Source organism: Choloepus didactylus, chromosome 23 (assembly GCF_015220235.1).
Source record: "Choloepus didactylus isolate mChoDid1 chromosome 23, mChoDid1.pri, whole genome shotgun sequence".
Lineage (NCBI taxonomy): Eukaryota > Metazoa > Chordata > Mammalia > Pilosa > Megalonychidae > Choloepus > Choloepus didactylus.
Window position 1 is genome coordinate 16,880,909 of NC_051329.1, and position 26,054 is coordinate 16,906,962.

At 42.7% G+C, this 26,054-nt stretch overlaps 1 protein-coding gene across 1 annotated transcript in view; it reads right to left on the reverse strand.

The window, feature by feature from the left end:
* The window catches only part of KSR2 (kinase suppressor of ras 2), a 427,972-nt gene that overhangs the window by 326,628 nt on the left and 75,290 nt on the right, over positions 1-26,054 (reverse strand). The window contains exons 2-3 of the mRNA XM_037817062.1: positions 7,824-7,964; positions 3,829-3,979 (exon numbers count right to left, since the gene is read on the reverse strand). Coding sequence (XP_037672990.1) covers positions 3,829-3,979; positions 7,824-7,964 — 292 coding nt within the window. The remainder of the gene's footprint in view (positions 1-3,828; positions 3,980-7,823; positions 7,965-26,054) is intronic.

Here is a 26,054-nt window from a genome sequence, read left to right on the forward strand (position 1 = left end):
CCATTTGTCTGTCCAGATTCCATAATCTTAGTAAATGGCTGAGAAGAGAGAAAGAAGATCAGAAAGGAAAATGGTGAGGAGGGCAGAGCCTGCTTGACCATTCTGTCTAAGATGACAGCCTGCACCCCCTTTCCAGCTCACCCCCCTTAGCCTGCCCCAGATTTTCTTTTACCCATAGCACACTATATCATGCACATGCTTATAATGATTATAATTTATTGTCTGCTTCCCCCCCCCCAACTAAAATGTGAACTTCATGAAGACTGAGAGCTCAGCACGTTTTTCCAAAGACTAGAACAGTGCCTGGCATATAGGAGGCATTTGGTAAATTTTGTTGAATGAATGAATGAATCTTTTGTTTGCTAGTTTCAGGCCACAGCTAATATAAACAGCTATGAGAAAAAGGAAAGGCTAAAGTATCCCACTTTGGAGCCCTTTGAGCTTGTTGAATGAATGAATGAATGAATGAATGAATGTTTTTGTTGTTGTTTCAGACTAAGGTTGATCAGCTGTGAGGAGAAAATGGTTAAGATTTCCTACCTTTGGGGCTCCTTGAGCACTGGGAAATAAAGACACCCCCCAGATCCAAGAAAAAAACTAAGATTAGAGTCAATGAATCTAAAATAAAGCTGCTGCCATCCTCTAAATAACAGAGGAGAGAGACAGAGACAGAGACAGAAACTACATTCTTGACCAGGTGCAAAGCCTCCCAGCCTCCATGTACTTGGTTCCAATATGTGTTTCTTAATGAAACTTCAGTCATTTCACAAACACGTGTTGAGTTCCCACGGCACGCCAGCTCCGGGCTGAGAGCTGGGGATACAACAAAGAAGATAGTAGGACCTTAGAGAAGTTAAGAGTCTGGTGGGAAAGACACTAGTTTGTTCTCTAGTTTGGGATAACATTTTTAGTTAAGGTGGAGAACAGGAAATGATGGAATCATCCAGCTTCAAGAATCAGTTATAATATTTGAGGGAAAAGAGAATTGAAAACATGCAGGACCAGGCAAGGATAGCTCACTGCCTCCACCTGGTGGTCCTCGGTGGCAATGACTCCGGTTTTTGGGGCACTTGGAGGTGCTGGTGTCAGAGTCAGAGAAGGAAGCAAGATCATGCAACTGACCATCACTGTAAGACAAGGTCTTTGTGATCGAAGCATTCACTCACTCATTCACTCATTCATCTATTCATTCACTCATTCATTCACTCATTCATTAGTTTGTTCATTCAATGGCCTGCGGCATGCCCAGCATGTTGAAGGGAAAACAAGGCAGCCAGGCTGGCCGGAGTCAAATGAGCACAGGCAAGGAGAGCGGGAGATGAGGTGGGGAGGTAGGAGGGGTCCCGTGGTCACCAGACATACATTGCATTCTGGCAGCCAAGGATGAGTGGTCAGCTGGGTTTGCGGGGTCCAGGAAAGGCCTACAGGAGACCTGAGAATGAGCAGAGATTTGCCAGGAGGACAAAGGGGAAATGGTGAGTACCAAGATGTGACAGCCACGCCTTGTCTAGGAAACCCTAAGTAATTCATATATTTATAATACACGCATTAGTGGAGCACTTGGCCACGGCTTCTGAGGTCCCAGCCTTCTAAGGCCAACACCTGAGGCTGAGCCTTGGCTACCTGGGAAGAAATGGAAAGGCGCATAGGTGGAGGCAAAAGTGTTAATTTGATCAGCATTTTTTCAAATTGTAGGTCACAACCCATAAATGAGGCATGAAATTAATTTTGTGAGTCACAACCAGTACTTGGTAAACGGTATAGAACAAAATAGGAAAGAATTTAAAATACCTGATTTCATCATACACAGTAAGGAGGAAAATTGTTTCATGAAACTTCAGTTTTAATAGTGCATGTGTGTGTGCACGTGTGTGGGGGGGGCGGGTTGTAAAATAAACAATACTTTTTGCTATGTGTTTCCATGAAAGCAAGTTTGAAAAATATCAGATGACAGGACCGCTTAAGGTCTCTCCCAGCCCAAAATGTAAGATGTTATGAAGGAAGTCAGTGCCCCATGGAAGGCTGACGTAAAAGCCTCCCTCAGGCAGAACTAGAGTCTAGCTCCACTTTTAAAGCCATTGCCAAATTCAGTAGCATCCACAGCTGATAAGAAGATATGAACTCTGAAAAACAAGAACCTATTCAGAAGTCCCCCCGCTCATGCACTGCCGGGGGGGTGGGATGCATCAACTGGTACAGGCTTTTTGGAGGGGAATATGGCAATGTTGACCAACAGACTTAAAATACACAAACTCTTGGGTGCAGAAACCCCACTCCTGTGAATTCATCCTAAAGGAATAGCCACGAGTGTGGGCAAAGATAATGCTCAAGGATTTTCATTGCCACATGGCTTATAACAGGAAAAAGGTGGATACAACCTAAATTTCCAAAAAATAGGAGATTGGTTGAATAAATGGCGGCCCTATTCAGGCATTAGAAGTAAGGAGGAAATGAACACATGCATTGACCAAGGGAGATGTTTATGATATAGTATCGTAACTTGGTGCAATTTGTTAAAGGAAAGGAAATTTCCGGCTGCTTCTGGTAGGTAGAGAAAGATTTTGGATCTACTGAGTGACCTGAGAGGCCCCTCTTAGGCATGTCAGTGTTAGGTGAGCTGATAACATTGTACTAGAGGGTGACATGAGCTTTAAAGCTGGCCAGTGGTTCTAAACCGGGGGTGATTTTACACCCCAGGAAGCATATGAAAACGTCTGGGGGCATTTTTGGTTGACAAGCCTGAGCGAGGAGAGTTGCTGCTTATATCTGGGGGTAGAGGCTGATAAAGATCCTTCAACGCACAGGAGAGCCCCAACCCATGCTTCCCTGTAACGGTGACTGGAGCCTCGATTGGGGTCTGCTACCAATAAAGAACGCAAAGGGATGTGCATGGGGGATCTGGGCCATGGCCTGACTGCAAATATGTTCTGTGTTTTTCACTACTGTATCCTCAGAACTGCTGGCACATAGCAGCCACTCTATAAATACCTGTTGAATGTTGCATGTTGAATCAAGCAAGAAATCTTTGAATAAGCATCTGCCTGCCATGGGAGAGTGCGCCAGACTGATGTTCAACAGTGCCACCGTGTGGCAGGGACTGGAACAACCACACTGGTAGACTAGTAATACTTCACTTGGGTGGCATTTGCAGAGCTGATCCCCTAATGCTGAAAAAGCCCCAGAAGACATGAAAAATCAAGAGGCTGAAGGGAAGCAAAGGGCCTCAGGAGGGAGATATTAGACATCCTGTTCATAAAGGCAGACGGGTGTTTGAGCAATTAATTGGAAAAATAGAAAAGAGATGACATCACATTTGGACCCCAAACTGATGAAACAAGCCTCAGGGGTTGTTTTGTTAGGCAGAAAAAACAGGTTTCAAAATAACCTGTATGTATGCTCCTGATTCTTTTTTTATATAGCATACCCATAACCATTCGTCTGGAAGAATTATACCAAAAATTTTTCTTTATCTATTTTCTGATTTCTTTTACAATGAAAATACATTGTTTATGTAAAAAATAAGAAGCTTGACATTGACCCAAAGTACAAAGACACTTCAGAATGCCTAAGTGACAAAGACGCTGGTCTCCTACTCAACCCACTATCCATGCCTGGACCTTGATTATTGAAAACCAAATGCCCTGTAACCTCGGGTGGGCCCCCCCGGGGTGAAGGTTCCCAAGAGCTGCCCAGACCACTTCCTGTGGCTGCCACAGCCCCTGTCCACTATCCTCGGCTCATAGGCAAGATTACCCTCCAGAACTCCTCCGACTCCTCCTGGCCCAGGGGTGCTGGGGACAAGGGTCCACACCCCCCGGGGCTGCTGACCTGACATGTGCACGTTCCTGAGGCAGGACAGGGACGCATTGAGGCGGGCGCACTCCTCTCGGTTGGCTCCGTATTTCTCCACAGTCTCACACACCTGCTCGTCCGTCATCTCCAAGAGGTCCTCCAGGCTCAGCTGGCCAGGGGCAATCTCCTGCGGGAGGGAAGGGAGAAGGAAGCTGAGCTGGACCGCCAGGAACCACGTCGAGCCTCCATGCTGCCCCCTACAGGGCACTGTGCGGATGGCAGCTTTGCGTGACTCTTGGGGCTCCAACTCTGGGGTCAGACAAACCTGATCAGAACTCTGACTTTGCCGCCCATTAGCCAGATGAACTTGGGCAAGTCAACCTCTCTGAGCCTCACTTTACTCATCTGTAAAATGGGGGTCATGAGGTAGCACATAGTCAGAACCCCATCAATTGTAATAGCTAATTATCTGCCTGACTCCCCATCCAGCTTCCAAGCTCCTTATGGGCAGCCCCATTTTATTCATCTTCAAATGGCCTTCTATGCCTCTCGCTCAGCTCAATGAGCATTCTCTGAACTGCAGTGACTCGTCCAAGAGCTCAAGGTAAGCTCAGAGCACAGCAAACTGGACAACACAGGTCTCCTGGCAGCTGTTTTCCACTCTGCTTGTTCTTTCCTGCCCATGGGTCTAAGGTTCGTATTGGGTCTTCAGAAACCCTAAGGGGAAAGGGGCTGGAACCCTGTGGGTGGCTCAGGGCTGGAAAGGAAACTTCATTTGTGTCCAAGCCTCAGGGAGCACAAGCTCTGCATTCCCAAACCAAGTGGTAATGGTACTGGGTATTGGAAAGGCTGGAGGAGAGCCGAGTGGGGAAAGGGATGCCTCTGGAGAGATGCGCTGGGAGCAGAAAAGGAAGGACTCCAGCTATACACGTGCTGGGCAGACGTCCCTTCACTGCCACCAGCAATGCTCCCCACCCCAACCTTCCCCCAAACGTGTTCTCCCTCACCCTCTATCCATAACATGGATATACCTCTAAATTTTTCAAATCTCTATATTTATGTGTCTACAATGTATATGTACACAAAAGAGCCTTCATTTTATAGCACTTAACTATTCAAAACATTTTTACATATATTATTATTTAAATAGGGCTATTTATTATTATTAAATAGCTAAGGATGGCTATTCTGAGGCAAGATTGTGGAATACCTCTGCCCTCTTGTGTCCAGTTCTGTGTATTACAACAATATACAGAACCCACGTTAAACTGACAACCAGAAAGGAAAACTGCACCAGCACAAAAATTCTATCTAAAAAAAAGAGCTGCGGAGCAAAAGCTGAAGCCCAATCAGTCACTTTCCATTTTGGACCAACTCACTAGGGCAGGGAAAAGAGAGAGAAAAGTAATTGAGTTTTTCTTAAACAGGAACATGTTGCAAATAAGCCCCACTCTACAAAAGGTGATGGGCCAGGATGTGAAGGTACAAAATGGATCACATTTATAGGGGATGGTTTGCAATTTAAAAGGAGTCCCCTCTTTGCTTCAAGATTGTGCATTTTAATTCTATTATTTACCAAAAAAAATCAATTTACACTGAAGTTTAGAATCACACACACACACAAAAATATCATAAACATAATTTTGATGATATCAAAAACTGGAGAAAGCCTTAACAAACCTGGGCCAAAAGAGCAGATGTACCGCTGCGTGATAAAATAATTCAAATAATAATTCAAATAATAATAATAATAATAATAGCTGAAATGGACTGAGCACTGTTTTCACTGCTTTTCATGGATTTTCTTTTAATTTCACAAAGGCCACATGAAGAAGGAACTTTATCACCATTTTACAGACCAGGAAACTAACACTCAGAGAAGTTACACCACTTGTCCAAGGTCACAAGTGAGCCAGGGTGGAGTGGAGCCAGGATTTGAACCCAGGGAGTCCCACTTGAGAGCTTTCTTCATATTACTGTTTGCATCACAGAAATGAGCTACCTGCCAGAAAGCTGCAGTCGGAGAGCAGGAAGCCCCCCTCCACTTCCACCCCCACCCCTGGCTGGTGGCCTTGGGTTCAGACACTCGTGACTAAAGTAAGGACCAAACCTCCAAACCCACCAGCTAAGTGATGCAAAGGAGTGAAGGGAACTGGAGGGGTCTGAGCGACCAGAAGGGGCAGCAGATCTCGTTCATCGTTACCAGGCCGGACAGCATTTCTGATTTTCGAGAGATGCCAGAGATCTGGAGTTTATGGAAATTCTCTCAGTTTTTAAAGATCTGGAGTTTATGGAACTTCTCTCAGTTTTTAAAGATTGGCTCCAAAAATTTTTTTTTGAATGCCACATCAGCCAAACAATAATGTCTGCCCATCAGATATGGTCTGAGGGACACCAGTTTTCAATTCCAGGTCTGGAAGAATTATTTATTCCACAAGTGGCACTTGATAAATAAATGGTCTCAAAAGCCTCTGAAAAGTAGACCAGGCCATGTGAGTAAAATGCTCTGTCCATAGTTTTTCAGGAGTTTTCAATCTAAGGATGCTCCCGTGAAGCCCCATCTTGGTTTCCTGGCCATCCTGCAATGCATGGTCTGAAGTGCAAGTGAGATGGGGTGGAGGAATATGGGGGTTCTGTGTCTAGCTCGGGCTTGCTCCATCTAGTGGGTTCAGGCAAGATCACCTTGCGGATAAGGTCTGGAAAAGACAGAAGGCAAAAGAGGATCTCCCGGGCCTCTTCAAGGAGGAAGCAGAGAGCATCTTAAGAAAGGGCACTTGGGGTTCCGAAGGCAGGGAGGCCCCAGCAACTGGAAAAGGAGAAAGCAGTGTTTCCCCTCCTAGGCTCAGGAGTCCCCAGAGCCCACTCACCAGCTGGGTGAGCCACGTCATCTCTGAGCCTCAGCTTCCTGCTCTGTACACTGGAGACAAGGGTCACCCCACTTCAAAGGTCATTGTGAGGGGCAGCTGAGAGCCTGTGTGTCGAGGGCCATTTTGAAACCAGAACTTTGGAGCAGACGCCATCCATGTGCCTTCCCAGCTAACAGAGGTTTTCCGGACGCCACTGGCCATCCTCCAGTGAAGGTACCCGATTACAATGTGTTACCTTGGACACTTTATGGCCTTAAGACTGTAACTGTGTAGCCAAATAAACCCCCTTTTTATAAAAGCCAATCCATCTCTGGTGTTTTGCACTCTGCAGCATTAGCAAACTAGAACAGATTTTGGCGTGTCTGCCAAACTGTCTGAGCATGTCTGGTACAAAAACAATGAATGTGAGCTGCTTTTATTGGGAAGGATTCCTTCCAGTCACCGGAAACAGTTGGGACCCAAAGGAAACCTCATCAACTTTGAGATCTTAAGCGTGTAGTTCAAGGCTTGGGGTTGGACATAAGACACCGGCGTAGTTTTCCCACTGGAAAACCTGATACTCCCAAAGGTTTCCACAGCAGGATGGACAACAGTGACAATCATAATCATAAGCTGACATTTACTGAGTGCTTGTTAGGTGCCAGCCCCTGAGTGGAACTCTTTATATGGAGCATGTCATTTTATCACACCAGCTCCCTAAGAAGAGGGGACATTCATTCTCCCCATTTAACAGATGAAAAAACTAGCACCCAAACACAGTGTGTCCAAAAGGGTATAAAATTTAAAATTCAGCTCCCCAGCCATATATACTAGCCACGTTTCAAATGTTCAATAGCCACTCCGTAGTAGCTACTGCCTGGGATGGCACAAATATCAAACATTTCCATTAGAGCAGAAGGCTCATTGCACACCACTGGTCTGGGAGGTAAAGTGAATTGTCCAAGACGGCTGAGTTAATAAATAGCGGAGCTGGCAGAGGTAGTAACTGCTCTAGACCCACGCTTTTGATGACCTCCCACAGGCAGCACCAGAAATCCTGAGTGCCCTCACCCAAAATATATTTACTGAGGGTCTACTATGTGCCAGGGGCTGTATTAGGTGCAGCCAAGGCGGGTGGCTGCTGGCCGGAAGGGGCAGTGGGGGGACAGGGCCGCCTCCCATCACCTCCAGGACTTCTTTGCGCACGTCGACGATGCGGAACCAGTGCCGGAGCTGGGGGAAGCCATCCAGCTCGGCGTTGCGTTCCTGCAGGGCCACCTTCTTTTTGCAGGACAGCTGTCGGCTGAAGTACTTCACCAGCTTGCTCTGCGGAGACACGGACAAGGAGAGAGGACACGTCTCAGAGGCGCAGCCACGAGGAGGAAACACAAGATCCTTCCCCTAGCCCTGGCCTGAACCCCACCCAGCTCCGTATTTAAAAGCCTTTGTTTCAACTACTATGACACCCACTTTTCCACCCATCTTCCCACCTGTAGAAGATGTGAGCCAACGGGCAGGCTCAAGAGCTGCTGGTGGGACCACACAATGGTTCCACTTGGATGGAGAACCACTGGGCTGTATCTATCTACATTTTACCTGCACGTACACTTTCACCCAACAACTCCACCTCCAGGAACGCATCCCACAGACATCTGGCGCATGTACAAAGCAATGTGTGTAAAAGGATATTTCTCACAGTTCCATTTGCAATGGCAAAAGCTTGCAAAGCACCTAAGTGTCCGTCAGGAGGAGATGTGCATAAATGATGCTACAGCCACCCAAAGGAACTCTATGCAGCCATCAAATAAAATGAGGACACATGCTATGTGCTCATAAAGAAATGTCTCAAAGGCATGTTGATAAAAAAATATAAACTCCCTCTCATGTGCAAAATGCTTACATGCACATATGTTTGTAAATGCACAGCCTCCCTCTCTGAAGGATTTTCAGTCATTTGGGGAAGGAAATTGGGAGCAGGGGGGCTGAAGTGGGAGAGAAACACTTTACTTTTAAACCCCTGTGTATCATTTGAATCTTAAATCATATGCAAGTATCATCTATTTTAAAAATGCTTTTAAATTAGGAAGGACCTGGACCTGTGCTTCTGGAAGGCTGCCCATAACATGAGAAAAGCAAGGTTTTGTATTACTCATTTTATAAAAACTAACAATATCAACAGAAGAAAGGCGACACGTATGCTGAGAAAAAGGTGTAGAAAACACATTCTAAGCTGTTAATTCAGGATGGGGAAGACTCCACAGAAGAGGCGAGAAAATTGAGTAAATGTCTCTCTACATATTTTTGCATTGTTTCAAAAGTTAGCCAAAGCATATTACTATTTTTGTCATTTAAAATATAGTTAATAAAGATAATTAAGTGAAATAAAATTAAAATCCTTAGGCATGCAAATTCCCTTGGCATCTCAAAGCACCATCAACCAACATTTATCAAAAGGACGGTCTTGGAATTCCAAGACCACAAGATTCCAGGAGGGGTGTGAAGGCTGTCGCAGCGTTTGTTGCTTCTGCTTGGCCAGCCTTCATTCCCTCTTCTTTTGAAAAGAACATCTCAATCTTCCTTTGGGGAAACCGCCCTCTTTGGCACTCAATACCTTGGCTCGGGTGGGGCCAACAGCACCCTCCTGTCCCACCCTTCCCTGGCTGCAGGGTGACAGCACTTGGATCAGAGAGAGCAAGTGACCCAGGCTGGGCCACTGAGAACCCTCCCTGGGACCTCCTCCCAACACTCAGGGGACAGCCATCTCTGCAGCTAGAGTTGCCGGGTGGGTTGCATGGAAGCCTGGGCTTCCAGGGCCACCCCTGCCACCATTCCGGAAGCACTGGCCAGAGAGTGTAGCCCACCTAGGAGTAAACAGAGACAAGAGATGGATATAACCCTGATCACATGCATCTGGATTCAGCCACAAGGAAACCAGCTACCCCTGGACTTTGCAACAACGCGTGCCCGTAAGTTCTCCCTTATGCTTCAGCTGGAGTGAGTTGGGTTTCTCTATCACTACAGAATCCTGACCCATAGAGAAGCTAAATGGCATCTTCTGCACCCTCCTCGAGGGACTCTTGACATTGCTGCTGTATGAGTTTCTTATTCCTGCTCTAACAAAATACCACACACACAGTGGCCTCAAACAACACACATTCATTATCTGATAGTTCTGGAGGTCATTAGTCTATAATCAAGGGGTCAGCAGGACTGTACTCCTTCTGGGTATTCTAGGGAAGAAGCCATTTCCCTGCCTCTTCCAGCTTCTAGAGGCCACCTGCCTTCCCCGGCTTGTAACCCCCTTCCTTGCCATCACGCCAATCTCCTGTCTCTGTCATCACATCTACCACAAACTGGGATCCTCTTATAAGGACCTCTGTGATTACATTGGTCCCACCAGATAATCCAGATTCATCTCCCCATCTCAAGATCCTTGACTTAATCACACCTGCCAACTTTTGCCACGGAAGGTAACAGAGTCACAGGTTTGGGGCAGTGGGACATCGACATACTTGGGGAGCCGTTGTGCAGTCTACCATACCTGGGCACTATCCCAGGCAAGTGGTTCAACTTTGCTTGATCCACAAAGTATTTACGGAGGTCCTGCCATGCGGCAAGAACATGCTGGGTTTTAGGCCTTCAGATAAGGAATCAGACATGGCTGTGAGCCCTGCAGGCTCAGAAGTGAAGAAAGATGAGCACAAGATCGGTGCCAACAGGGGTCAGAGACCGTGACCGATGGCCACAGAGATGCACCCAATACTTGTTTATTAGAATTAGCTGCCAATATTTAAAAATAAGAATATTTCACATAAAATTCCAAAACTCTGGCATCTCTGAAGACCTGGCCCACATCCCAGGTTGGAGAGCATGGCTGGTGCAGAATGGCTGGCGCCCCTTTTTTGAGGGGTTGTTTGCTCTTCACTCACCTCGGTCTCCTCAACTCTCTGACACCTCCCAGCCTTCGAGGCCAGATGTGACCTGCTATTTATCAATCACCTTGCACTGTTGCTTTCTTAGTGCAGCAGTTCTATTTCTATTCCTCCCCAAAGTGGGAAAACAAACTGGATTCTTTGAAGATGGCAGTGGTAGAAGGATGGGTTTTGAAATATCCCTGAATTCCTATCCATAAAAATTGACACAACAAAAGGAGAGCAAAATCAAAACCCATGAACTATATTAACAATAAAACTAGGTGACAAACTATCCACTGGAACCCCCAAATACAAGCAGGTATGGATCCCCCATGGACCGCTATAAAATCTTCATGGTATCAGCTTCTGTGAGGGAGGGAACAGAGGGGAAAATGGGGTATCTTATGGACTGGAGAATAGGAGAGCCCCTAAAAGAGGTACCAGGTGTTCACTTGAAAAGATAACAGGACAATTTGAGAACAGGAGATGAAACCAGGCAGGGTTTTACCAAATATAACAGCAAAATTGAGGGAAAATAGGACAAAAGAAGAAAAGTTCTAGACAAAGGTAAGGGGGAGGAACAGAACCAGGAAATCTCGCAAAGCAAGCCACCGTATTTTTCAATATTACGTGAAAACAAGTGAGAGAGCTCTGAGAAGTTAGAAATGCTACCCTGAATCACACTTCCTCCTAAAAGGTCAAGAAAATTAATTTCTAATAAAACTAGCCAACACAGAAAGGGTCTGATGGCTTTCAAGTATGCCCATACTTTTTTTATACTCATCCCTTAAGAAGTGGAGCCTAATTCTCCACCCCTTAAGCGTGGGCTGGACTTAGTGACTCACTTCTAACAAATACAATATGTTAGGAGTGCGATGTGCAACTACGTAGAGCAGGTCAGAAAGAGCACTGTGGCTTCCTCTTTGCTCACACTCCTTCGGGCCTCTCTCTCTGGGAAGCCAGCTGCCATGTCATGAGAACACTCCATCAGCTTGTGGAGAGGCCCATGTGATAGAAAACTGAGGCCTTCTACCAACAGCCATCTTGGAAGTCGATCCTCCAGCCCCAGTCAAGCCTTCAGATGACGGCAGCCCCAGCCGACTTCTTGACTGCAATTTTGTGACAAACCCTGAGCCAGAACTATGCAGCTAAACTGCTCCCAAAATCTTGGCCCACAGAAACTGTGAAACAGTAAATGTTTGTTGCTTTACGCTGCTGTGTTCTAGGGTAATTTGTTACACAGCAATATATAACTAATGCAAAGGATCAAATCCCATTCAAACTTATAATAAGAAAAAAAAAGATAACAAGGAGCAAAATAACAGTCTGACAGACAATGAAAGCACACCAGAAAAATAAATTTACAAAACAGAATAGAATCATAACCTAATATTTCAAAACTCTCCAAAAGACATTAAGAAAATAATACAAGATTTGAAATAAAAACTTAAGTCAGAATTTAAAAATCTCAAAAATAAGGTGATGGGACTCAGAAAATTAGAAATAAAGAAAAAATCATTCAGAAATGAAAACCTTGATGGAATACAAGAGCAGATAAACACAACAGAAAATTCCTTAAGACAAAGAGGTGCAAGTAAGAAAATTTTTAAAAATAAGATATAAAAATCTTCCCAAGGCAGGCATCAGTGCTACAGTGGGCAGACAGCCCAGCAAGGGTCAGGGCCCATGAGAGAGAGTATCCCTGCAGGGCAGTGGTCCTATAAGGGGAGACCCAATCAAGGTATCCAAACAGGGCAGTGGTTCAGTGGAGTTGGGAGATTGGCTACATACAAGCAGATTGAGCAAACACTTAAGTATATTGAGAGCTATTTTTCTCACTGGCTAAGAGTGATGTGGATGTGGAAAGGGGCAATGCTAGAATAAACACTATGGGGTTAGACTGGGATTGGAGATTATCAAGGTAAATTCAAGTTGTCAATATATAGAGACAAAAAATAAACATAGATGAAATGGCATATATACATATACATAGATATGCATGCACATTTATAAATATACTGCCCAGGCTGTCTACCAAGAGGATATGGAAATGATGACAGCCCAATAGCAATGAGCCCACTTAGTGCCAAGATCTTGGCTTCTAAATACCATTTCCCACTCAATAGAAAGAGCGTTCCTTTGGAGAAATGGCTGATTCCAGGGCTGGAGCAGGAAAAGAACAAGATGAGTCTGGAAAATATTGTGACAGAAAGTAAGGAAGTGCTCAAAGGATGATGGGGATATGTCAAAAGTATATTTTTGGTGTGTGGTTTTCTAAACCTGCGTAAAGAAAATGGTTAAAACTAGTAGGAAAGAAAAAAAGGGGTCGACATGGGAGTTCTATAGATATCTGAGTTGAGAACCCCGCTCTGAAGTATCAGTAGGTCAGACTAGACTCGTTCAGAAGCGAATTAGAGAAAAGACATATATTCCTTTTGAAATGTTCTATTCTAAAACACTAAATTGAGTTTCCAAATTAAAAATGTCCCAGATACATTTGTTTTATATGTGATTATCATGCTACCATAGCAATGGAATACAGGCTTACCAAGAATGGTGACCTTCATTTCATTAATAAGGTCAAATTAAATTTTAATTGTGTTGTTAAAATATTCTCGGAAAAACTTCAAGCTAAAAAAACTTTAAAAGGTTCAGAGCTGTATATGTTAAAAGTTCAAAGATCTTGTTATGGAATAAGATCACCGTTTCCAACGATATATTTTTAAGATAATTCATTTATGCATCTTTCCTGAAATTTTATAAATAGATCACAACAAACTTTGCATTATTTATCAGATGCAGAACTCAGACAGTTGTACATTTAAGGAGGATGGAGGTGCACCCGAAATGGTAACTTTGAAAAGACACCAAGTCAGAATGAATCGGTGACCACCAAAATTTCAGAAGCGAATTAGAGAAATTCTAATTGCCCATCTGAAAGGATCCTGCAGCCACCCTAGCTCCAGGAGTGAGCTAGATCCCACTTCTAGGGGAATAAGTCCAGGGTCACGGCCAATTCAGGGGTCCCTGGCTCACACAGAATGAAGCATTTAAAAAGGAGCCACCCCTGGGGACAAAATTCTTCACGTGTTTCATTATCTGATTGCAACTGTTTCAAACAGTTTCCCCAGTTTACTTAATCCTGTCTTCTCCATCTCTTCTAACCCTCATTTCAACCTATTGCCTGAAACACATCATGTGGAGAGGTGGCAGTTTTGGAGACCATGCACATGATTTTGCCTAAATCTTGTGCCTTGAATTCCTGCAAGGCTGGTTGGCTTTCATCTTGGATTTGCTGGTGGACACTCAAACTCCATATCCAGGCCCGCCCCCCAACTCTGCTTTGGCTTCCCACAATGAGAAGTCGGTGAGAGTGAAATAGATTCCATCTATGTGGAGGATTTTTGAAATTCTGTGTCAAATGTTCAAAATGGTAACTACCAGCTGTGGGTGGAGCCCTTGAAATGTGGCTTGTGTTAACTAAGAAAATGAATTTTTAATTTCAAGTAATTTAAATTTAAAGCGTGCAGCAGTATAAAATATTTTCGTTAAATACAATTGTATTGTTTTGATAGAACTACATTTCACTTTAATCATGAAAAATTTAGTATCTGAATTGCAATGTGTTTCCAGTGTAAAATACACACTGGATTTTAAAGACTTAGTAGGAAAAAAAGAATGTAAAATATCTCATTAGTATTTTCATATTGATTACAAGTATAACATAGTATTTTTGATATATTGGGTTAAATAAAATGTTATCAAAATTAATCTAACCTGTTTTTTTTTTCCTGTTTTAATGTGGCTACTAGGAAATTTAAAAATACACTTATTGCTTTCATCTATTGCTTACACCATATTTCTAATGGACAGCACTGCTCTAGGGGTTTTATCCTAAAGAAATAAAAATATTCATGAAGATTTAGTTCCAAATTCATAATAGCCATGAAAGATGGGAAGCAATCCAACTGCTCAATAGGGGAATGATATACATAAATTATAATATATTCATCTAACGGAATACCATTCAAAATAATGTGGGAGATGGTTTCATGAAACTATCTGTGTATAGATGCCTAGAAAAAGCCTTGGAAGGGTATATAACAAAACGTTAACAGTAGTTATCTCTGACAGTGAGATTATGGATGGGAAACCTATTTTGTCCTATTTCCTTCTCTAAGCAATATTAGAAAATTAAATGTAAAATGTATTCTTAGCTTAATTTAAAAAGTAATAATATTTTAAAAGACTAGCTTTGGCAACACTTTTTAGTCCTGATGTAATCCAGTGTCGATGAAAAGGTGGGAAAACTTGAGAAAGCTACTGGACGGCGATTTGGTTTCCAGACCCTAGTCACATTTCAACACGCATGTCCTTGGATTCCAGAATCTCACTTAAGAATCTGAAATACTCATACATGAGCTGGCTGCTTATTGCAGTACAGTTTGTTGTTTTTAAAACGTGAATATAATAAAATTTACATTAATAGGAAAACTAAATATTAGTAAGTCACAGTACATCTATAGAATAGAATACTATATAAACTCTTTAATGAGGCAGATTGAGAATATTGATTTGGGAAAATCTTCAAGATTTTCATCTTCAGTGGAAACACAAACTGCAAAAGACACTATATAACACAATTGCATTGATATTTTTAAAAACAAAATGTGTTAAGCCTGTATGTTCTAAAGCTATTTCTAGAGCAGTTTTAGATTTATAGAAAAGTTGTACAGAAGATGCAGAGGGTTCCATATACCCCCTCTCCACTACCACCCACCCACCCCCCATTTTTCTTATTTACACCTTGCATTAGTGAAGTATATTTGGTATATCAATGAAACATTTGCTATAGTGGTTCACTCTCCATATTGTACAGCTCTATAGGTTTTGACGAATATATAATGTCGTGTATCCACTATTACAGTTTCACACAGAATAGTTTCACTGCCCTAAAAATGTCCTGTGCTCCCCTATTCATTCTCCCCTCCTCCCTCTGAACCCTTGACAACCAACTGATCTTTTTACTGTCTCTGTAGTTTTGCCTTTTCCAGAATGTCATTTTCCGGAAAATATCATTTACAAAAAGACATGGAGAAAGCACAAATGCATATTGATAAGTGAAGGAAGCCAGTCTGAAAAAGCTATACTGTATGATTCCAGCTAGATGACATTCTGGAGTGGAGCCCTTGCAATGTGGCTAGTGTTAATAATAAAATGAATTTTTAATTTCAAGTAATTTAAATTTAGAGCTTGCTGTAGTATAAAATATTTTCATTAAATACAATTTATATTTATATTTTACACAATTTTATTTATATTTTAATTTATACTTTTTATTCACTTACGTATTTTATTCACTTACATATTGCTCTAATTTTTACAACAAGTACATATTGCATGGTTTTTTCAATATTTTGAATAATTTTTTTTTTAATTTAAGCCTTATTTTTAGGTATCCTTTTCACACTTTGCATGCACCTAACCTTTGGCTCATTCATTCATTCAACAATCATTGACAGGCACTGTACAAGGCATAGGGGACACAATTGAGAACACAATTGCCCAGGAATCCCACTTCTTTCTGATATTTTGACATAGACAATCAAGGCCAATCCTGAATTTTTGAAGAACACTTCGAGATGAAACCTGTATCTAACAGTTATCACTTTTGTATCTATTCTAATAAGCTTCAGAACAAAGAGACCCTCTCAGGATTCTAACTTTGCATGCCATGTTTTGAAAAAAAAAAAAAAAACCCATGTAATAAAAAGCAAAACAGATCTCTCAGACCCTGTGATAATGCCCTTTCTTAATAGCAGTAAGCATGCCTAGAAGGCTTGCTTCCTTTACATTGATTTATACTAAATTGAAGACTCATCCGTAATTGAAAGAAAAACTCATTTTCCTTCTCCAGTACAAGAAAGGAAAGGAAAAAGAAAGCTCAGCTGCATAACCTTTTATTTGGCTTTTTTTATGTTAACGTGTTGGAATAAGAGGCAATATCACTTAGAGACTGAGAGGGCACTGGAATCAGGTTAACCTGGTATGGTAGTTTGAAGCTATATGTACGCCAGAAAAACATGTTCTTAAATTTAATCCATTCCTGTGGATGTAAATCCATCATAAGTAGGACCTTTGGATGAGGCTACTTCATTTAAGGTGTGACCCACCTCAATCAGGATGGGTCTTAATCCTATTACTGGAGTCCTTTAAAAAAGAGGGAAATTCAGACAAAGAGAGAGAAAGCCATGGAAGCAAGAAACTGAAATCAATGAAACTCGGAAGACAAGAGAGACTAGGAGATGCCGCCATTTTGCCTTGCCATGTGGCAGGGAAGCCAAGGGTCGCCGGCAGCCAGTCTTTGGGAAGAAAGCATCACCTCGATGATGAATTGATTTGGCTTCAAAACTGTAAGCTTATAAATTCCCATTGTTTAAGCCAACCCATTTCATGGTATTTCTTTCAGCAGCCTAAGAAACTAAAATAACCGGCTCCAGTTCCCACCCTGAGCTTCCCAATAGCTGAATGACCTCAAGCAAGTTTCAAAACCATTCTGAACCTCTGTTTTCTCACCTGGAAAATGGGGATAAAGTTGTAGCTAATGATAGGATTCTTGTGAGGGTTAAAAGAGATCATTCATTTAAAGCAACACCAAGGAATCACTCAGAATACTGTAGTAGTTGTTCTGGTTTTGTGTTATATGAATTCATAAGCATCTTCAACAATTAGCTTGGGGGCTTATGCCCCAAGTTTACTGACTACTTTTTACTGATACTACAGCATCAGAAGAAGTATTTTTAAAAGATCAAAATTAATCAGTCTTAAAATAGATAATATTCTTTAAATAATAATATGCTTTAAAAATCAAATGTATCATTTTCCCCACATTTAAATAGTACAGATTAAAGTTATACTGCAAAGAGATTGTATTTTTAGTCAGATAATATTTTTTAACTGTCTTTCTAATTCATTATTTAAATCCTGGCTTTTAAATTAATAGGATTTAATTTAAATCCATCCAACTTACAGAAATTGCCTGCAAGTAATACAAGCTTATTTCATGAACAATACCTATAAACCAGGTTTTTCGCTAACTGGTCTTTGTCAGCCTTTTCTTCTGAATAATTATGGTTTTGCTGATTATTATTCTGTACCTCTGTTTTACTTCAAAGTTTGCAAAAGAAATAAAGATATGCTCTCTTTAAAAAAGGACAAAGTTGTGTTGAATTCCTAGAGAAAGAAGGAAATAAAGCAGTGTCAGTTAGGAAGCCAGTGATACCATAGCTCACATCTTTTAAAAAGGCATTCAGTGCCACAGAATACAGAACAACTAGGCTAAATCTAGAGGCCGAATGGCTGCAGAAATGGGACCATTGCTCAAAAATGCAAGAATTGCAGCAGTTCCCAAGTGTGGGTATCACTGGTGACTAGAGATGGTACCCAGACATGGCATGCAAGAGCATCGAATCACAGAATAAGCATGTCCTTCCCTGTGCAAATATCTTTCCAGTCGTCTGACTACATCAAAGAGACAGTCGCAGTGGTGTGAGGCTCTGTCTTTACCACCTCCGACACATGCTCACCTTCCATTATATCAGAGAAGGAAACACACTCCGAGCCTTGCAAAAGTACCAGTCTAAAGTGCAATATAATGACATTTGTGTTTTTGTTAAATATGTTTTCTTGATTACATTGCATTTGTGGCAAGTGATATTAGTTGTCCACTACAATAGCTATACAAGGTTTTTTTAAAAAATAAATGTACATACTTATGCCTAGGCGTCACCTCCAGAGAACCTCTTTTTTGTTCAAATGTGGACTTTCTCTCTCTAAGCCTAACTCTGCAAATAAATTCAACACCCTCCCCCCGACGTGGGACAGGACCCCCAAGATGAATGAGCTTTCCTAGCAACATGGGACATGGATTCCAGGAATGAGCCTGACCCTGGCACCAAGGGATTGAGAGATTGAGAATGCTTTTTGATCAAAAGAGGGAAAAGAAAGGCAACAAAATAAGGTTTTAGTGCCTAAGAGAATTCAAATAGAGTCAAGAGGCTGTCCTGGAGGTTACTCCTATGCAAGCCTCACCTAGATATGCCAAATGACCGCAATATGATAGGCCCAAGTCAACAGTAGTCCCGAAAACCTTAGAGTGTGCCCAAATCCCTATCTGAGACTCTATGAAGGTTTCACTCACTAAGTTTATTCATCAGAAACTTAAATACTTCAGACTTATTAGTCTTTTTGATTAGGGTGTGACATATTGATTGATTATGCCAGCTGAGTCCCGAAACCCAGAGGCAATAGCCTCTTCAAGAACATCAACTAGATATGTGTCCTCTTTGCTCATAAAGTTGACCCCCCTTTTCAACATGAACAGGTTAGGGTGGTCACTGCCTAGACATCCCTGAAGATCAGGAATGTGACTGAACTAGAGGAAGGGGTAGCAAGAGACAAGATGGAATTTAACAAAGGATTATGAATACTAAATCCCTACATAATTTTCTTTTTCTTAGTTGCCGGACCATTAGAATAGCTAGAAGGAAAGAACTGAAATGTTGGAACAGTAACCCCACAGCATCCTTTGAAATTTGTTCTATAGCTACTTGTTAAATGGTAATTTGAAAGCTATACCTTTTTGTATATATGTTATATTTCACAATAAGGAAATACTGAAACTATGGTACTATAACTCATAATAACTCTGGAAATTTCCTATGTATCTACTTGTTAAATCATACTTTGAAAGATATTACCTTTTTGTATATATGTTCTATTTCATAATAAGGAAATAACTGAAACTGTGGCATTGTAACCTATAAAAATCTATGAAATTTGCTCTCTAACTACTTGTTAAATTGCACTTGGAAAGTTGTCACTGTTATATATATATATACGTCATATTCTACAATACAAAAATGAAAAACAGAATAAAGAAAAAATGTACATTAAAAATTGAGGTGGTTTAAAGAGAATACACAGATGTAGCAAAAAGTAGGATGATGGTTTTGATGGGCTTTTTTTTTTTCCACCTTCCACCTGTGTTTATTTTTCTTTCATATAAAAGTTACACCTTTGAAATGTCTGCAGGAAGATGTCACTATTGGATGGGTTAGTTGGGGGAATATTTATTACAATGTGACATCAGGGAGGTTGTGGGGCAGCTGGAGAGGGAGGTGCTTCAGTTCAGACATGGCGCATGCCTGCCCTTTTCTCGGCTTCACCCACACCTGCCAGGTGAGAAATGACTTTCTCAAAAGGGAACCAAATGATCTTGATCACTTCTGTCTGTAAATCTTGATTCTCAGGATCCCCCTCATCCCAGGCTCCCAAGAAACAGATCCCAGCTGAGGCTGCCCCACTGTGCAATGGAATTTGGTAACTCCTAGAGCCAAGAGGGCCTCACCACCGATGAATCTGAGAAACACTTTCCTACAGAATAGAACTCCATAGGCTGTAATTCGGGGACCAACTCTCTCCTCCATCTCCCTTTCCTTGCCTCTTCCCTTTCCACACAGTTCCCTAAACACATCACTTCAAATGCCACCTCTCTGTGCCTTTGCTCAGGTCCTGCTACCTGGAAATCCTCTCTGAACCCACCTACACTCACCCCCTCTGCCCTGTGACTTTGCAGTTAACTCAAAGTCTGTCTCCACCTGGCTGGCCGGGTGATTTGCTTCAGCCCAGAGGAAGAGGACATGTGTGGTTCCACTTACCCTGTCATCTTCTGCCACCACCATGAGAATGTGCCCAGGCTGGTCAGCCAGTCAGCTGAAGGATGAGAGGTTACAAAGAGCAGAATAGAATCTTCCCAGACATCCCAGTCAAAGCCATCCCACCATGGTGAACAGCCAACTGTCACCTGGTTGTTGGCCATGAGAGAGCCCAGCCCTCATCAGAAGAGCCATCAACCTGAAGTAGACCCAAGAAACATGGTCAATAAATGCTCACAATGTATGCCACTGAGGGTTGTTGTTGTTGTTGTTATGCAGCATTATTGGGGCCCACTGCTAACTGACACACCACACTGTCAACTCATGGACATCTGACGTTTTCTCCAAAGCCCATCTCTAATGCAACCTGCTCTAGCAAGTACTTGTCAATTCTTCCTTGGTACTTTATCTGTACACTATTACATAATTTATAATTGGTAGACAATGAAGACACTGGATACCTTAAAGAGCCAAGGAGCCCTCACTAGGTTTGGAAGAGCAAGTAAAAATAAATGTAATGATAAGAAGAAAAGTACCATTACTGAGCACTTCTATGTGCCAGGTTCACTGTTGACAGCCCTGCTTTCATCATATCAACATATCCTCGCAATCCCAGGAGGCAGATGCCCCTACAGTCTCCATTTTACAGATAAGGAAATTAGGCACAGAGAAGTTAAGCCGTTTGCTCACAGTCACACAGCCAGTAAGTGAAGAGCTAAGATTCAAGCTCAGGTGTCATCCCAAAGCCAACGTTGCAAAAAGGATAACTTTATTTGTAGTTTTAATTATTTAATAAACAGATGTTTATATTTTCTTTGTAAAAATTAGAATATTTCAGATAAGGCCAAAGCTCCCTTTGACCCTCCTACTACTGCTGGTCCCCTTTGCCCTAGAGGTGACCACTGTGGTCAGTTTGGAGCACATTTTTCTAGATCTTTCTCTGTGCATTTACATACATACATAATTTCCATGGAGGTGTTAGCCTGCCCATTTAGGGTGGGTCTGAATTACATTACTGGAATAGAATATACAGAAACTCTGCAGTACAGTTTTAAGTGTGCTTTTTTCCCTACATAAACTGTATCCTGCAGTATGCATTGTTCTGCAACTTGCTTTTTTCACTCAGCAGTGAGCCTTAAGGGTCTCTCCAGGTTAGTTCATACAGATGTGCCTCATTCTTTTTAATCTTCTGCATGAGGGATTGCTTTGATAGCTATTATATGAGCTCTTCTGTGATTCTACGGACATCTGTGTCAGCTACAATAAAGTATTTTTGGGAATAATAGTCGCAATAGCAGCCACCATTTATGAAACATTTACCGCATGCCTGGCACTGGGGGCTAAATGCTTTGAGTGTGTTATTTCATTTTTAATCCATGCAACAATGCTAGCTGTGCAAATAACATTCTGAGTACATCTCTGAACAAGAAAACTGAGGCTTAAGGACCTTAAGTCCCTTACCCTGGCCTACCAAGCTATTTCATTGGGGGAACGAGGATTTGAGCCCAAGGCTGACTTCTTTACCAGGATATTGCACCAGAGAAGTCATTCGTGGGTCCTTCTCATGGAACTACAAGTCCAAAGTTCAAGCATCAACCCCTTAAGGGCAGACAGAGGGTCTTACTCATCTTGAAAAGGCTTCCCGGCATTTTGGGGAAAGGGGATGTTCTAGTTTGCTAATGCTGCCAGAATGCAAAACACCAGAAACAGATCAGCTTTTTTAAAGGGGATTTATTTGGTTACAAAGTTACAGTCTTAAGGCCATAAAGTGCCCAAGGTAAGTCATCAACAATCGGGTACCTTCACTGGAGGATGGCCAATGGTGTCCCAAAAGCCTCTGTTAGCTGGGAAGGCACGTAGCTGGCGTCTGCTCCAAAGTTCTGGTTTCAAAATGGCTTTCTCCCAGGACATTCCTCTCTAGGCTGCAGTTCCCCAAAAATGTCACTCTTAGTTGCTTTTGGGGTGTTTGTCCTTTCTTGGCTTCTCCGGATCAAGAGTCTGCTTTCAATGGCCGTCTTCAAACTGTCTCTCATCTGCAGCTACTCTCTCAGCTTCTGGGCATTCTTCAAAGTGTCCCTCTTGGCTGTACTGCCTTGCTCCTTCTGTCTGATCCTCTACAGTGCTCCAGTAATGTAATTCAGACCCACCCTGAATGGGCAGGCTAACACCTCCATGGAAATTATCCAGAGTCATCACCCACAGTTGGGTGGGGCACATCTCCATGGAAACACTCAAAGAATTACAATCTAATTAACACTGATAGTCTGCCCACACAAGATTACATCAAAGATAATGGCGTTTGGGGGGATATAATACATTCAAACTGACACAGAGGGTTTCCAAAGTCCTGCTCTGAGGGCTTGGGAAAGTGTCACTTCTGGTCTCGGAGCCTTCACTTTTTCATCTGTAAAATGGGCATATATCACCTTTCCTCACAGGCCTGTTGAGCCATCACATGAGATAACTTCTGTGCAGAAGACAGAAGAGGTCTCCTGTATGTGGGTGCCCTAAATACTTGTTGAAGGGGCTTTGATTCTGTGGGAAGTGTTTCCAGAGTCACCCAGAGACTGAAAACCTGCACCTGACCAGGAGCCAGAATCGAGGAGGGCCCACATTAGCATGCCTTGGGTCCAGCCCTTCCCACTGGAGCAAGAGGGAATAAGAATACCTTTTGAGACAAGAGAGTGGCTAGTCTGAGCTGGGGTAAAAATAACATAAAACAACCCCGAGTGTGACTCTGAACTGGACAGGGATGGAGCAGCAGTTCCCAAACCAGGACCTCCAGGAATCAACAGCTCTTTCCAGAGGTTTCCCAAGCAGTTACCAGTTACCAGGATTCACCCTGAGCCAAATGCCATGCTAAGCACTTTTTATGCATTATCTTATTTAATCCTCACAATCAAACTGAAATATAGGTCTGATTATTGCCCCATTTTACAGACAAGAAATAGAGGTCCCGAAGGTCAAATAACCTGCCTAAGGTCACTGAGCTACTAGATGTACGAACCAGGATTTGAACTTGAATCTAATAAACATTTATTTATTGACATACAAAAAAATGTCATGTCTATCTACTCCCAGGGGTGTGAATCCCCCTGGCAACGCGGGAAATGACTCCTGGGGATGAGCCTGGACCCAGCACAGTAGGACTGAGCGGATCTTCTTGACCAAAAGAGGGAAGAGAGATGAAACAAAATAAGGTCCAGTGGCTGAGAGATTTCAAATTGAATTGAGAGGCCACTCTAGAGGGTATTCTTATGCACTACACACATATCACTTTTTAGTTTTTAGTGTGTTGGAATGGCTAGAGGGAAATACCTGAAGCTGTCAAACTGCAACCCAGTGACCTTGATTCTTGAAGATGATTGTGTAACTATGTAGCTTACATGGTGTGACTATGTGATTGTGAAAACCTTATGGCTCGCATTCCTTTATCCAGTATATGGACAGACGAGTGGAAAGATGGGGACAAAAATTGGATGAATAGGTGGGATGGGAGGGATAGAAAGTTTTGGGTGTTCTTTCTTGCTTTTATTTTTATTTTGGAGTAAGGAAACGGTTCAGAAATTTATTCTGGTGATGAACACATAACTGTATGATGGTGCTATGAATAACTGATTGTACACTGTGGATGACTGTAGGGTGTGTGAATATATCTCAACAAAACTGTATTTTTAAAAAAGTAAATGAACAATAGGGGAGGAAGGGAATGGGGTGTTTTGGATATTCTTTTTTTTATTTTAATTTTTATTTTATTTTCTGGAGTAATGAAAATGTTCAAAGATTGTGGTGATGAATGCACAAGTATATGACAACACTGTGAACAACTGACTGTACACTTTGGAGGACTGTATGCAATGTGATTATATCTCAATAAAATCACATTTAAAAAAAAAAGTTGTGTCTATAGCCCAGTGAAACAACACAGCAGCCAAAACAATAGGCACAGCATAATCCCCTTTTCTGAGTGTAAAATGCATGTATAGAGGCGGGGCAAGATGGTGGACTGGTGAGCTGTATGTTTTAGTTACTCCTCCAGGAAAGTAGGTAGAAAGCCAGGAACTGCGTGGACTGGACACCACAGAGCAATCTGACTTTGGGCATACTTCATACAACACCCATGAAAATGTCGAACTGCTGAGATCAGCGAAATCTGTAAGTTTTTGCGGCCAGGGGACCCGCGCCCCTCCCTGCCAGGCTCAGTCCCGTGGGAGGAGGGGCTGTCAGCTCCGGGAAGGAGAAGGGAGAACTGCAGTGGCAGCCCTTATCGGAAACTCATTCTACTGATCTAAACTCCAACCATAGATAGACTGAGACCAGACACCAGAGAATCTGAGAGCAGCCAGCCCAGCAGAGAGGAGACAGGCATAGAAAAAAAAAAAAAAAAACAACACGAAAAACTCCAAAATAAAAGCAGAGGATTTTTGGAGTTCTGGTGAACACAGAAAGGGGAAGGACGGAGCTCAGGCCCTGAGGCGCATATGCAAATCCCGAAGAAAAGCTGATCTCTCTGCCCTGTGGACCTTTCCTTAATGACCCTGGTTGCTTTGTCTATTAGCATTTCAATAACCCATTAGATCTCTGAGGAGGGCCCTTTTTTTTTTTTTAATCCTTTTTTCTTTTTCTAAAACAACTACTCTAAGAAGCCCAATACAGAAAGCTTCAAAGACTTTCAATTTGGGCACGTCAAGTCAAGAGCAGAACTAAGAGAGCTCTGAGACAAAAGGCAATAATCCAGTGGCTGAGAAAATTCACTAAACACCACAACTTCCCAAGAAAGGGGGGGTGTCCGCTCGCAGCCACCATCCTGGTGGATGGGAGACGCTCCTGCCCATCACCAGCCCCATAGCCCAGAGCTGCCCCAGACAACCCAGTGTGACGGAAGCGCTTCAAATAACAGGCACACACCACAAAACTGGGCGTGGACATTAGCCTTCCCTGCAACCTCAGCTGATTGTCCCAGAGTTGGGAAGGTGGAGCAGTGTGAATTAACAAAGCCCCACTCAGCCATCATTTGAGCAGACTGGGAGCCTCCCTACACAGCCCAGCAGCCCAGAACTGCCCTGGGGGGATGGCACTCACCTGTGACATAGCACAGTCATCCCTCAACAGAGGACCAGGGGTGCACAGCCTGGAAGAGGGGCCCACTTGCAAGTCTCAGGAGCCATACGCCAATACCAAGGACTTGTGGGTCAGTGGCAGAGACAAACTGTGGCAGGACTGAACTGAAGGATTAGACTATTGCAGCAGCTTTAAAACTCTAGGATCACCAGGGAGATTTGATTGTTAGGGCCACCCCCCCCTCCCCGACTGCCCAGAAACACGCCCCACATACAGGGCAGGCAACACCAACTACACACGCAAGTTTGGTACACCAATTGGGCCCCACAAGACTCACTCCCCCACTCACCAAAAAGGCTAAGCAGGGGAGAACTGGCTTGTGGAGAACAGGTGCCTCGTGGACACCACCTGCTGGTTAGTTAGAGAAAGTGTACTCCACGAAGCTGTAGATCTGATAAATTAGAGATAAGGACTTCAATAGGTCTACAAACCCTAAAAGAACCCTATCAAGTTCAGCAAATGCCAAGAGGCCAAAAACAACAGAAAATTATAAAGCATATGAAAAAAACAGACGATATGGATAACCCAAGCCCAAGCACCCAAATCAAAAGACCAGAAGAGACACAGCACCTAGAGCAGCTACTCAAAGAACTAAAGATGAACAATGAGACCATAGTACGGGATATAAAGGAAATCAAGAAGACTCTAGAAGAGCATAAAGAAGA